Raw genomic sequence first — 14836 nt, 5'->3', positions numbered from 1 at the left:
GCTCCTTGCTGCTGCTGACACGACCAACGTCGTTATCTATGTCACCGTAAACACGCGAGATAAGTGAGGGGTGGGTGCGTAATGGTGCTAGGCTTACGAGGAGAAAGGGGATACGTAAGATGACGCCAGCTTCCTTAATTATCCTGTTCGAACTGTATTATGTGCTTTTATAGTTCTCTATAGTTAAATCACTTAGCTGAATTTAATTAAATTCAAAATTTATTTTCTAACAATACTAGAATAAACTGAGGTTTTATTTTAGGAGAGGAAAATAACTCTACACTACTAAAATATTTAAGCCGGTCGATATATTTAGAGAGAAATATGCAAATGTGGATTCTAATCTCTAGGTATAGAGATATATCTTTCTACTAACATGTCTAGTATATTTATGAGGACATATCCGGTGAAAACAAGCTAAGTGTTAAAAACTAGTGAAAATCATACCTAAAATTTTGTAAATTCATGAAAAAAGTACTATAGATTGATCTAGATATGAAATACGTTCTCACAAAATTTAAATTTCAAACTCAAATTTGTTTAGGAGTAAAAATAAATAAATTTCAGGTGAATAGTAACAGGACACTATTCACCCAAAAATTGTTTTTATTTCTCTTGAACGAAGTTGATTTTGGATTTGAAATTTGGTGAGAATGTATTTCATATCTACACTTATCTCTAGCAATTTTTTTTCATGAATTTACAAAACTTTTAGGTATAGTTTTCACGAGTTCCAATACTTAGCTCGTTTTTACCGGATATGCCCTCTATATTTCTACCTCTTTAATAACACTAACTATGGAAGAAATACTCAAGAACAGAATAAAATTTGAAATTACAATCCTACTCCTACTTAGGAGATTAGTTTTCATACCTCCATTTACAAAAAGTTCTACCCCAATTTGTTTGGATCTCCCCCCGAAAAAAAATTTGGCTCTTTTTTTGCTTCATTTACATAGAGACAATCTATACATTTTTTGACATATGTAATTATAATTCGATCGTGGTGTAATTATATTGTATTGTAACTCATATATAACTATTTTCATAAAACAGAAGTTGCGGGACAAAATCCTTCACATGTGCTCACACTGGGATTTTTTTTCTTACTCACTTGTACGAATCTTAAAACAAATCTAACCGTTTAAAATTAGGTAAAAGTTACATACAAGTTACATTATATGTGGTTTTTGAATCTCTTGAAGATAAAGATGAAGATTAAGTGTTTCACATAAAACAAGATGGTAGTAACGTATGATTAATTGAGTTTTAATTATTACCAATTTGAAAAATAGATTAATATGATATTTTAGAGCAACTTTTATATACAAAATTTTCGCACGAAACACACCGTTTAGCAAGTTGAAAAGCGTGCTAGGAGAATCTAAAATTTCATCCAACAATTCTTGGAGATTCGAACGCAACCATAATTATATATGTAAGTTACAATGCAATTACACTACAATTATACTATCAGTATATCTGTTAAATTTTTAGAAGAAAATTTGCCGATAAATATATAGCAAAATTGATTTATACTTATGAGTAGTTTAGTTTGTTACTACTACATGACAAATACATTCGTGCATGGCCCTTACTTGTATTGAAAGCTTTACTAATCGCCATCCCTCATCTATCTATCTATCTATTATATACTAAAAGTCCATTAAACATCCTATAAACACTCTCAAACCGTCACATAGGACTCCTATAAACGTTCTTAAGATGCCATGTGGCACTTAAAGATGGACCCACTAATTAAATTAGTTATTAGATCTATTATGTTTTATATGGTATAAACCGGCTGTGGGGAAAAAAAGTAGCGTACTGTTTCTTAAAAAAAAAAAAAGTTACATACTGCCTTTCCCCCTAATTAGCGCACGTATGTATACTCCCGCCCTCTCTGACTCTCCCCTCCCATCTCATCTCCTATTTTCTAGCTATCAACTAAATATATAAAAAAATATTTATTATTATTATTATTATTATTATTAATTAAGCCTAATTTTAAGAGTTATATTGTAGGAAATATATGGCACATGTATTTCTTTACCTTTGCATGCTACAAACAATCGTGAAATATTATAGAACAATTTAATATGTTGATTAAGCTACCATACATTTACTCCAAGCATATTCAGAATAGTGCTAAGTCAAGCATTTTAACTTTTACTATTTATAGGAAAATAAATAAAAGATCAATCACGTAAAATTGATATTAAATACAATGTAACTCTTTTATAGAATAATTTATTTTTATAAATATACATATTACTAGTCAAAATAGCATCCTAAAGACCATCCCAAAATCTAAAGATACGTATGTTTTGGGACAGAGTGAGGATTGATCTATAAACATGTATATCTAACAAATAGATTTAAAAATAAGCAATCACGCTAAAGAATAATTTTGAAGAAATTGTAATATTCAATTCTTAATAGACGACGCCGTTCAATTTTTTACGCACATTCGACCATTTAGTTCTATTAAAAAGGTAATAATAATCATTTATTTTGTTGTGACTTGGTTTATCATTAAAGGTAAGTTAAACATATCTTATATTTTTAGACTTATATAAAAATATTAAATAAGATGAATAATCAAACGTGTATAAAAAAACAACCCTAAAATACATGCGCATTATCTTCCTGGTTTGGTTAATAATCACCACACCTTCCACTGCCTAGCTAGTTGCTAACAATGGTTATATACACATACCAACTTGTTTACAAGCACTAGTGCTTAACCACTGACCAATTAAGCCATCTATCTCAAGTCTTTTAGCTTCTATATATGAGCAAGATGCCAAGACACACTCACACACACTCATAGTGAGGTAGCTAGCACATCTAGCATAGGCAGGTAGCTAATCTGCCGCCAAAAATCTCGAGAAATTAACCTGTCACAATTCGGTCGGCATCGATCGATCCATATTCCACATCCATGGAGAGACCCAAGAAGCCGGCGCTGAGGCGGCCGGAGACGAAGACGACGACGGTGGCGGCGATGGACGTCAGGAGGATGTCGTCCTCGCTCAACATGTCATCGTCTTCTCTCCGGAGCAGCGGCGGCGCCGACGTCGACCGGAGGACGACGACGGCCACGGTGAGGTTCGCTCCGACTCCCACCACGCTGTCCTCCTCCTCCTCCTCCTCGTCGGCGACGAGGAGAGCTGGTTCTTCGCGTGCGGTGTCGTCGTCGTCGTCGTCGCAGCAGGCGAGGCCGGCGACCGCACGGCCGGCCTCCGTTGCTGGGACGAGGGGGATGAGGAGCCTGCATGGAGGATCGCCGGCGACGTTGGGGCCGAAGGGGCTGAGGCGGAGCTGGGGTTGGGGAACAGGTGGCAGCGGCGGCGGAGGCGGCGATGGGGAGGAGAAGGAGGGCGGTGATCATCGCCGGCGGGGTGATGCCGTCGCCGTGGCCGGCGAGGTGAAGGCTCCAGTTCGGAGTAGCTCGGTGAGTTTTAGTTTTGCACTACTACCTCCGTTTCAGTTATAAGACTTTCTATCATTGTCCACATTCATATAAATGTTATATGTATATAGATTTATTAACATCTATATGAATATAAACAAGGCTATAAAGTATTATAATATAAAATAGAGGGAATAAATTTTTTTTTTGTCTTTGATTGAAGTTGTGTTTTTTTGACCAGTTCAACCAAAAACTTAAGTTGATGAAGAATTTGTACATCGATTCAAAATCGAGACCTCTTACTATAAAATCGTATTGAGTTGCATATATACGGTTCAATCCAAATTCTCAAGCTGATGAGAAAATAGTAGTTCACTTTATATTCTAGCATTGTGCAATTGTACTAGGCTCGAAATTTGCAGTGCTAAATAAGATGCAATTTTTTTTAAGGATGGAAAAACATTTAAATTTATATGTGATATGCAACTATGTTAAGACTGGTTCACTGAAATTTTTTTCCTAGGATGAAAGGTGGTTTTATATATGATTTTTGCTGTAAATAGCTGAATATGATGAGAACATTAAGATTTTTTTGTTGCATGTATATTTTTTTTTTCTTGTCATTTCATTAAGCGCAATCCATGTGAGACTCAGTGCACACATTTTGATTCATTACTTGTACGTGGTTCAATTGAAACATTACGGCGAGCATTTTTTTGAAAAAAAAAACTGCTTTTTATGAATTTTAGCTCTTACCAATATTATCATTCAGGAAACTTCTTTCCTCTTTTGATACCTCGAGACGATGTCTCCCCACTTCTCCAAATACCATAAAAATGGTTATGAAAAATTCTCAAAATATTTGACAGCATTTATACAATATATAAATATGCCACTCCATAGTATTTCAATTTTAAAAGCAACTCACACATATAGAAACAAAACATATAAAGTATATCTTCAGTTCTGTTGGTGAGTGATAGATGTCACAGTACTGTATATCGTTAAAAAAAATTTATAACCATTTGCATTGCATTTAAAAAATGTACATAAGGGACAACCTGGAATTAGAACCCATCTTTCTTGTCAGTCATCTCGGTTCCCATGACAAATGTCCGGTAACAAGTCATCTATCTGATTGTTCTGAAAATGCATACTTAATTAGTTAATTACTGTGTTCTGATTCATCAGTCATCACTGATATATATTGGCTAGTGGTGACTGGTGACGCATTCATGTAACTTTGGGCTGACATGGACATCACACCTGATCATTTCTCCAACCAGAGCATGAAGTCAGAAAGTTTTCAGCAGCAATTTTTTACGATTTATTATAATGGAATGATTTGGCTTTGCTGATTTGAGTGATTCCCTTTGAGTGAAACATAAAAGGAATTAGTTGTACCTAACAAGATTTCATGGCTCTGTGCCAGATCTCTGCCTTTTCTACTGTCATTAGGTCACAACAGCAAGTTTGTCTCTCCTTGGTTTCACCTGTCGGTGAAGCAGTATTTTTTTCGTCTATGATAAAGTTGCACTGAAACAAATAACATAATTAACATTCACTCTTACAATAAAATGATGCGACGCAATATGATCTTCTCCAAATAATGCCATATGCTTTGTGCCCTTCTTCTCCAGATGCCGAAGTTCAGAATTCATTCATGCTGAAAAATATCTTACCAGTAAAGTCACACATTGACAGAATTGTGATTGGTCACTATATTTCTGAACAAAGATTGCAATAGCAACTGAAATGACAGCTCTAAATAACAACATATTCAGGTTCCAAGAAGAATCCCAGCAGATCAGGATAAACAGCATCCAAAGAGGGAGACCAAAACCAAGATCACATCCAATTCCAAGACAAAGGCAGTCTCAGGTTCACCTCCAAAAGCAGGAGAAGATGTTTCCATGGACAGAAGAATCCCCAACACTGCTGCAAGCAAGACCACTGAAAAGGCTCCCAGAAATGTATCACTGAACAACATGGTCAGACAATCTCCTCCGAGGAAGACGACGCCGGCGACGATCGGCGCCTCCTGGGAGTCGCTTCCATCAGATCTCCAGAGCATCGGGCTGGTAACATTGTTCATTCTGAAACCGAATTGGCTTTTGACTTTTGCGCGATGCGATTGTCGATCGATACATATAGTTTTGCAATAAATTGTGCGAATGTGAATTCGGGAACGTCGTGTTTTGTGTAACATTGTTGGAATTTGATATGGTGGATGTTGTGCAGGAAGTCATGAGTTACCGGGATGCTGCAGAGGTTGCTGCCGTTGAGGCCTTGCAAGAAGCTTCTTCTGCTGAGATTTTGCTCCGGTGTTTGAGGTTTAGTGCCCTTCCTTCATGATCACAACATCTGAATTCTCATCAAATTGTATGCTACTAATTTGAATCTTACTTACCACTGAAAACAATTGAAACATTGGTTGGATCCTAAAACATTATTTTGCACACAATGCATTGCTTGATTTGAAGACAATGTGAGTCCAAGCAGGGTTCACAACTTTGGTTCGAAATTTCTGAAATTTTGTGTCTACCAGTGGGTGCTAGAAAGGTTGGGTGTAGGCGTGTAGCTCTAGGCTCTAGCCAAAATTTTGGAATTTGATTGAATTGAGAAAAGATTTTGAAATCAGCGAAAAATCTGTTCAAATTTAAACTTTTCGTTCAAACTTCTGAACTTCTTCCAAAATTTCTAACACTTCTTTACAATTTTCGAAATTTCGTTCCTCGAAAACTTTTTGCATTCCAAGTTTGTAAAATTAAACCCTTCGTCCAAGCAGACCTAAGCTGCATTTGTCACTCGGATGGCATTCTGATGAGGCTCTCTGTTTGATCGACGCAGTGCATTCGCCGACCTCGCCGCCGTCGCGGCGGAGATGTCGCCGCAGCAGACCGTCGACGAGTTCCTCGCCCTGGAAGCCACGCTGGCCCGCTCCGCCGCCGCCGGCCACGCCGAGGACTGGCTCCGCGCGGCGGTCAGCTCCGACCTCGGCCGCTTCTCCCTCTCCGCAGTCTCCCCGACGTCGCAGCCGGAGGAGGAGGCGGGGAGGAGGAGGACGACGTGGCTGGGGGCGGCGGCGAGGGAGGTCGGGGAGGAGACGCGCGGGTGGTTCGTCGGGCACGTGGAGCGGCTGATCGACGGCGACGCCGCCGGGACGCTGGGGCAGCTGAAGCGGGTGAACGACTGGCTGGACGGGGCGCCGGCGCCGCCGTCGGAGGCGGCGGAGCGGCTGAGGAAGAAGATCTTCGGGTACCTGCTGGACCACGTCGAGTCGGCGGTGCTCGCGCTCAACGGCGGCGCCGCCGCCGGCGCTCATGGCCGGAGAAAATAGGGCTCAGCGGCGTCGAGTCGGCGGTGGTCGCCGGAGTTAGTGTCGCCGCCGGTAATAGCCGGATCATCAGTACTATAATTCCGAGAAGTTTGTTACTACTATTATCGATGGAAGAAGAATGGCGTTATCCATTTTATATTTGTGGTTTGTACTGAAAATATTATCTTTATTTCTAAGTGTAGGACACTGTTAATTTTAGATAGTATAAAGTTTCTCCATTAATCATTTTCTTAAATGGGAAAAAGTATAAATAACCCACTAAACTTTGGATGAAAGTCTCGCCAAAATGCATAACCCACAGTGCAGAGAAAATGGAGGCAAGGCCATGGCATAATTTCTTCTAACTGTTTTTCCATTATTTCCCTTCGATTGTACACTCATGGTTGACACATACATGTACAGTTCAGATTTATAAGTTGCAGCTATGGCTTTAATGGATGAAAGTGGGCATATATGTACTTTTTAGTTGGTTTTAAAGTGAGTAATTTATTTTCTTGTGTTTGGTACAAACTAACAATATGCATGTAAGAAAGGTTTAAGATAGGTTTAAGATAGGGTGGATTTACTCCGATGCTGCTTGCAACAAATAAGTTTACACTACAATATTTAGTCCACAGGTTCATTGGCAAATGTTTGTGAGTTTTTTGGTCCAATTTTTCCTAAAATAATAGACCAAGTCTTTTATTCTTAAATAAAAAACAGGCTTTCCCTATTGTCTTCTAAGGTTTAGCTTAAAAAAACCCACGGGTTCATGAAAAGGTAGTTGTGAGAACTGAGAGGTATATAGGCCTTCCTTGGCTTGCTAGCCTTCCACCTATCGGTAGGCAGTAAAATGGAACGATGGCCACTTATATATATTATGGCTCTGCTGTACTTATGCCATTTGTTGTTGGAGCATTTCATCCCTACTCCTTCCGTCCCAAAAAAAAGGCAAACCCTGGGTTTCTGTGTCCATCTTTGACTGTCCGTCTTATATGAAATTTTTTTATAATTCGTATTTTCATTATTGTTAGATGATAAAACATGATTAATATTTTATGCGTGACTTGTCTTTTTAATTTTTTTCATAATTTTTTCAAATAAGACGAACGGTCGAACATTGGGCACGGAAACCAAGGTTTGTCTTTTTTTTTTTGGACGGAGGGAGTAGGTCTGTAGCAGTGTTCCTCTTCATATCCTCGTTCCCATAATCCCATGTGCTCATGAGGTATGGGCGTCGATTCGCATCCAAATAATATCAATGATGGACGTCTGGTAACTAAATGTTAATTCTTAATTATCACAACTAAAATATATGTCATTTATTTGCAATCAGGTTGTCCAATAAACTTAAAGAAGATATAGGTAAATGAAAGCCTGATGATATCATGCAGGTAAATAAAGAGATATTTAACCATTTGCCACATTTAGATGTGGCAATTAACTTTTTGCTACTGGACCCACATGTCATAGACACATGTGGACCCACATGTCATTGAGATAGGGGTGGCAAATAATTATTTATCAAATCTAAAAGTGGCAAATAGTTAAAAGCCCCGGTAAATAGAGGCATGATAAGATCAAATTATGTAGGAATCTGTATTTTTTTTTACCAAAGATTAAATCAAGTGGGAATCTCGTTTTTTTCCCTTAAAGTGCTTATATGCTAATAAGGTAGATTTATGAGGACGTCGCGGACCCAATCAGGCATGCAAAAAAATCATGTGTGAGGGCGTTGCGGGTCCAATCACAGCGGCGCACAAAGGCGCATGTGGACCTGATCGCTGCAAGCGGCAAGGGGCGCGTGAAAAGGTGCTAGCCTAATTAATTCATACGCGTCTCAGATAAGAGGGACACTCTGACGTAAGAAAAAATGAATGGACTTGATAGATACATAAAATTAAAACCAATTCCAATACGAATGACGTACCAAAATTCTGGCGCAAACATCTTCAATTTTTATAATAGTTGAGAATAAATTTGCATCATCAAATATCATCGTAGCGTTAGCATGGACATATTACTAGTATTTGTGGTTTGTACTGCAAATATTACCTTTATTTCTAAGTGGAGGACATTGTTAATTTTAGATAGTATAAAGTTTCACCACCATTAATCATTTTCTTAAATGGGAAAAAGTCCAAATAACTCACTAAACTTTGGATGAAAGTCTCGCCAAAATGCATAACTAATTTTATTTTAAGACAGAAGGAGCATTTCTTTTGTGGTGACTTATTTTATTTATTGAAATTAAAGATACTTTAAATATAACTAATAACTTATGTTTTTACATGTTTGTACAAAATTTTCAAAGAAGACAAATAAATGTATACGTAGAAGTCAATAGCGTCATTACTATTTTTCAACAAATACATACTTATATGTATCATTTGTTTTGTTGTTTTTTATTATTATAGGTACTTTAAATACTTTATTTTTTTATATTATTTATACTCCTTCCCTTTTACGTTTCATATTATAAGTCGTTTTGATTTTTCTAGTTAAACTTTTTTAAACTAACTAAGTTTATAAAAAATATGATAGCTTTTTCCATACAAAACAAACATATTATCAAAATATATTCAATGCTATGTTTAATGAAACTAATTTAGATATTGCTATTTTTTTATAAATTTGATCAAATTTAACAAAGTTTGACTTAAAAAAAATTCAAAACGACCTACAAAATAAAACAGAGAAAGTAGTATTTTTTATTTACATTGAATTTTGAAATAAGACGATGAGTGGTAAAAAGGCAAAAACAGAGAGTTGTACACATTCTGAGCCGTATATACCCCGTTTATTCAACGGAGAGACTCCGTACATCTTTCATTATTTTATCCTTTTATTAAATGTGGGGTCCACGCGCGGCTCCTCCGAATATATGGCAGATATGCTGGGAATTGGGAAAATCCCCCCCCCCTCTCTCTCTCTCTCTCTCTCTAGCTTCTCTCTCCTCCTCCTCTTCTCCCCATTCTGATCTCTGACACCGCCGCGGCCATCTCCCCCATCTCGATGGCGGCGCCGCCGCAGCCGCAGCCGGAGCCGGAGCCCGCCGCGGGCGGCGCGGGGCTGGAGGCGCTGGAGGGGCTCGCGCTGGACACCGTCATCGCCAAGGCCGGGGCGCGCCAGGCCGCGGCGCTGGCCTGCGCCAGCACGCGCCTCCGCGACGCCGCGGGCGACGACGCGCTGTGGCGCCACTTCTGCGCCGACGACCTCGCCCTCCACGCGCCGCTCGCCCCCGACGGCCGCGCGCTCCCTTCCTTCAAGGTAGGCGGAATCCGCGGAAACCCCCCGTCGCCCCCCGTTGGGTTGGGTTGGGTTGGGCTGGCCTCGTTCGGTTTGATTCGTGATGTGGTCGGGATTCGGATGAGTTCGTTTGCAACCTAGCTTGTGGGAAGAGACGGCGCTTTGATCATTTATATGTTTATTTGCTTTGTTTTTTTACTTTTAGTGTTACCATGGAAAGCACTTTATGATTGTCCATTTGGGATTTATTACGAGAAGAAACTTTGATCCTTCATTTTAGAAATTTAGAGCCTGCTTCATCATACGTATGGCCAACAAATAGATGTTGGATCAAGATTCAAGAACACACAGCAATGAATTACAAGTTTATGAGAATTATGGAGAAGTATTGGAAGAGTTGTGTAGAGGATCGAAGGGTGGGCTTGTGGAACTAGTTTATTTATTTTATTGTCTAGATAAAAAAGAACTCAAGAGTGAATACTTGTACAATCTTACAGAAGAGAGTAGTAAACGATTATGCAATGAATATTTAGATACTTTAAACATCTGGTCCCTTGTCCTAATCACCTAAACCCTTTGTGTGCATTCAAGAATTTTATTGTTCGTAGTCCTTTTGTCTTTCCAAATCCAAGAATTCAATTTTTGAACAATGTGATGGCATTTCCCTTTGTGAGCCAGGCTGTGGTGACAGTTCCCCATTTCATCACGCATCTCTAGACACTGATGTGGCTTGGCTTCTTTTGCCCCCATTTTGGCCTCCAGAGTCAACAGTCATCAGGCAGATAAGAATAGAGTGGGAGGACAAGGTTGGAGGCACAAGGCGGTAAAAAGTAGGGTCGGCGGGTTGATGGTGGTTTAGCCAAGTTAGGGGGTGTGGCACGGTTATGATTGACAACACGATGCGTGGACTGGAAGGGAGCGATGAAACAGGTTTATTTGAAAATGGTACAAGGTTTGGTCCACTTGTTAGGTTGTTTATAATGATTTTTCTCATTTTTTAAGAGCATAAATTCCTCTGGGAATTTTTTTTCATGTGGTAGTGTGGTCAGAAGGGTAAGAGGGATGAAGAAATTGCTTGAACTGCACTATACCTGTTATTCTCTTGTGCTTATGATTTGGTTGCATTCTACATCCTATTGATTGCCAAAAAAAAAAGATAAGTAGATAATTATGGAGAAATATAGGTTGCATTTGTGCAAGACTTGTTTCTCTGTTTGTTAATGTCCAGTTGTTAACCTCAAAATTTGTGCAATAATGTTCCTTTTTTCATTGACTGGTTATTCATGATGTATTTCAAATTATTTTTACAAACGACTATATATGTTAATTTACATTTACTTGGTTGAGTTCTGTATAACAAACTTCAGTTGATCTTACAGGATGCCTATAAAGTTTGGTTGGAGTCTTTTGGCATGTATCCTTTACCTCTGGTAAGGAGAGTGAAAATTTTCTGGAGTTCGCTGAAGAGCTGGCTGTCTGAAAACTTCCCTGAAGCACTCAAGACATTGAATAAAGGTGTTTCTGAAGCTCAGATACAATCAGCAGAGGATGATCTTGGATTCAAGCTCCCTTTGCCAACAAAGCTGCTCTATCGTTTTTGCAATGGTCAGCTGCCCCTTAGTGAACATCATCGCGAGAATATGCGAATGGCTCATCTTGGTATTATAGGAGGCTATGTGTTTTATGACCACTTGATCAATGTTCACCTGTCACCACTTGAGCAAATTGTTGAAGAGACGAAAGAATTTTATCGTGAGTTCTATGACCAAGGTGTTTTTAATATGACAAATCTCATTATAGTGGCAACTTCATGGTATCGTCCAAAAACATTTTTCCTTAATTGTTCAGATGACCAACTCTATGTTGGCACCATCAATTTACAAGATGGAGAAATGTTGCCATGTGTACCGAAATCACTGATAAGGCCAACTAATACTGATATGCCCCAAGATGGATTGCTTCTGTGGTTAGAAGAGCATCTTAGGCGTTTACAGAATGGCATGATCAAGATCCGTATGCTTAAGACGTCAAGGTATATCAGCTTATTTCCAGAAGCATCCCCATCATGTACGTCCGCAATGACAAATGGTGTGAAGGTGAGATTGTCCAAAGATTTCCTCATCATTTAATTTAATTGAGCATGATGAGTTACATGGGATAACTTCCTCTTTGATATTCTCTGTACAAGAAAGGCATCTGTAATAGTTTACATATTTATCTGTTGTAATTTCAAATGCAGCAATGCGGCATTGCATTCCCTACTCTACTGCTTTCAACATGCTGTTTTTCTCATGACAGCAGCATATAAACATAAATGATTCATGTGATTGATTTCATTGGAGCTTTGCGCTAACATGTGATATTTTTTCAGGTACGTGCATCTGCTGTCTTTGCACCAGAGCACCCTGAAAGTAGGCGGCCTGGGGCTAAATGTTTATATGCATACTCCATTCGCCTGTCAGTTCCAGAGGCATGCATGCTAGGTGGTGTGTACTATTCCTCGTGCCAGCTTTACTCGCGCCACTGGATCATCCGATGGAGAGACCGGGTTGTTTCTGATGTGAACGGGGAAGGTGTTATTGGGAAGGTATGCGGGAAGCAAGAAGAGCACTCCATAAACTATGTGTTTTTGCATGCACATATACATTTCAAACGCAAAGTATAGTTCATATTCTGCTTGGCATGTTCTGTGCAGTACCCTCTACTAACTCCAGGCCAGGAAGAGTTTGTGTATGAGAGTTGCACGCCTCTGCCTGACAGTCCCGGATCTGTGGAGGGCTCTTTCACGTTTGTTCCGGGGAAGTATGTTTCAACTTAGCTTGATAATATTTCAGTTTCACTTGATGAATGAACCTTTTCAGAAATGTAGGGGTGGCAAATATATATATTTTTGAACTGTTGGAGATATTTATATTGTATTTGTTCATTTAGGTTGAGCCGGCCTGAAGGAAAGCCATTTGAGGTCACGGTGGCTCCGTTCCCTCTGGAAATACCAGAGTACATCTTCTGATTTCTGAGGATTGTACATAGTATGATGCAATAATGCACCTGCATAGATTTAGTAGTACTTGTTTCATGTAGCAACAAGAATGGGATTTGCTTGTAATGATCTTGTGAATGCGGCATAAATTGTGGCACCTGGAAGTAAGCCCTTTTTTTTGGCGCGTTAAATGCGTGTTTGATTTGTCGGAAGCTCCGAAGTCCTTTTATTTGTTACTTCCTCTATCCATAAAAGTTACACATTACCGCGGACACGTTTCTCAAGTTCTAAATAGTGCAGTTTTTGCCAAAAAAAAGTTGTCATAATTTCTTAGAGAACCTTACAAAATCAACTCAACAACACTCTAATACGAGTAAATTTGTGAAAACCTTGGTCAATGTTGCATAAAACCTTACGTATTATAATGAATGATATGTAATGATTCTAAAATTTTATTACTCCCTCCGTCCTAGAATATAAACATTTTTAGAGTTGAACACGGTTAGTAAGAAAGTAGATAGAAGTGAATGGTGGAAGGTTGTGATTGGTTAAGTAGTAGTGGTAGGTAGGAAAAGTGAATGGTGGAGGGTTGTGATTGGTTGGGAAGAGAATGTTGGTGGAGAAGTTTTATATTTTGGGACAAATCTTGAGGACTAAAAGTTGTTATATTTTGGGACGGAGGGAGTAAATTTTAACCCTATACACGTTGATATTTAAAAATATAGTGTAATTTTACTATCCTTATCAAAGATACCATGTTTCTTGGGAGGTTCCTTGGAAAGTTTTAGTGTAAAATTTGGTAACTCTTCGTACTTTCCCAAGGACAATAAATTTCTCTAAAATATAATGTATATAATTTTTTTTAACTTTCGATTTCTTGATTAAGGGTGTTGGTTTTAACTTTGTGCTATTTTGAGAAATAGTTTCAGACATGTTTAATTCCTAATATTGATATGGATGTTTGTACTTACAGTTAATTATTATTTCAGTAGTAGATGACATACTCACATACCTATCCACAACGAGGCGTCTGATTTTGTCACATTGTTAGCGCATGAGTTTTGTACTTTTTTAAAAAAACCGAACATATGAGTTTTTTAAAAAGAAAAAATACTCTTCTAATATTTAATCTATTTTCTTTGTCGTCGAATAATTATCATAAATCTATTTATGTTAATTATTTACTAGCATTTTCAAACAGCTCTTGGGTTTGGTTAAGGCTTACCAGCCTTGTTTTGGTGGGTAACGATTTTAGTTCAAATTTTTGGCACAAATATATTAAGCTTGCTCAGTGCGTTGAACATATTCTATCGCGATGACTGAAGTGTGGGACCAACAAGGTCGCACCTACTCCTTCCGTCCTAAAATATAAATGATTTTGGTTCGATGAAACATGTATCTAGATTCGTAGTATTAGAATATATCACATCCAATCAAAATCTCTAAAATAAAGAGGGAGTAGGATTTTTTATTAAATTTTAAACCACCTTTAATTCAAATTTATATGCAATTTATTAAAAAATTTTTAATAAAAAAACCCATGAATAGTGGCCGAACAAAGGTGGTGATAGTGTTTTGCTATGCTACCGTGAGTGGCGTGGCGAAACCCTTGCTATGCCATAGTCTTTGTCTAGCACCGAAGTGTTGTTCTACCTTATAAATGAGAATTTTTTGGTTAACAGATGAAGGGCTGAAGATACCTTCCAATTCAGATGTTTAACGTTTTGCATGCAAAGTACGAGAACCGAGTTATTCTCATATGCTCCGAGCCCCCCCCCCCCCTCTCTCTCTCTCTCTCTGTTTTTATTTTTTTTAAACCCATGTGTTTAATTTATTAAGGACAAAGTACATGAGTTACATTCCCCCCAAAGTT

The 14836-nt window shown here is 38.5% G+C and overlaps 2 protein-coding genes across 3 annotated transcripts; both read left to right on the top strand.

Moving 5' to 3' along the window:
• The first annotated feature begins 2842 nt into the window (after positions 1-2842).
• LOC127755352 (uncharacterized) lies at positions 2843-7103 on the top strand. Its single transcript, XM_052281007.1, has 4 exons — positions 2843-3457; positions 5200-5496; positions 5657-5748; positions 6266-7103. Exons 1-4 carry the CDS (start codon positions 2945-2947, stop codon positions 6753-6755), a joined length of 1392 nt encoding a protein of 463 aa, XP_052136967.1. The 5' UTR covers positions 2843-2944; the 3' UTR covers positions 6756-7103.
• A 2550-nt stretch (positions 7104-9653) lies between these two features.
• Positions 9654-13154, top strand: LOC127755904 (F-box protein SKIP16). Of its 2 annotated transcripts, XM_052281516.1 has the most exons (6): positions 9654-10004; positions 11363-11735; positions 11832-12079; positions 12355-12570; positions 12679-12785; positions 12915-13154. In XM_052281516.1, exons 1-6 carry the CDS (start codon positions 9750-9752, stop codon positions 12991-12993), a joined length of 1278 nt encoding a protein of 425 aa, XP_052137476.1. In that variant the 5' UTR covers positions 9654-9749; the 3' UTR covers positions 12994-13154. The 2 variants fall into 2 exon arrangements, with proteins under 2 accessions (XP_052137476.1, XP_052137475.1); XM_052281515.1 differs by having other exon boundaries at positions 9655-10004; positions 11363-12079.
• The last annotated feature ends 1682 nt before the right edge of the window (positions 13155-14836 follow it).

Source organism: Oryza glaberrima, chromosome 11 (genome assembly GCF_000147395.1).
Source record: "Oryza glaberrima chromosome 11, OglaRS2, whole genome shotgun sequence".
Taxonomy (NCBI): Eukaryota; Viridiplantae; Streptophyta; class Magnoliopsida; order Poales; family Poaceae; genus Oryza; species Oryza glaberrima.
Note: the sequence above shows the minus strand (reverse complement) of the source record. Positions and strands in the feature narration are given on the sequence as shown.

What these genes read in the sequence shown, in the direction of transcription:
- LOC127755352 (XM_052281007.1), top strand. Translation starts at nt 2,945, where the DNA reads ATGGAGAGACCCAAGAAGCCGGCGCTGAGGCGGCCGGAGACGAAGACG. An exon ending in CTCCAGTTCGGAGTAGCTCG is followed by an intron (nt 3,458 to 5,199) that starts GTGAGTTTTAGT and finishes CAACATATTCAG; the next exon opens with GTTCCAAGAAGAATCCCAGC. An exon ending in ATTTTGCTCCGGTGTTTGAG is followed by an intron (nt 5,749 to 6,265) that starts GTTTAGTGCCCT and finishes TGATCGACGCAG; the next exon opens with TGCATTCGCCGACCTCGCCG.
- LOC127755904 (XM_052281515.1), top strand. Translation starts at nt 9,750, where the DNA reads ATGGCGGCGCCGCCGCAGCCGCAGCCGGAGCCGGAGCCCGCCGCGGGC. An exon ending in CAATGACAAATGGTGTGAAG is followed by an intron (nt 12,080 to 12,354) that starts GTGAGATTGTCC and finishes ATATTTTTTCAG; the next exon opens with GTACGTGCATCTGCTGTCTT. An exon ending in TTCACGTTTGTTCCGGGGAA is followed by an intron (nt 12,786 to 12,914) that starts GTATGTTTCAAC and finishes TTGTTCATTTAG; the next exon opens with GTTGAGCCGGCCTGAAGGAA.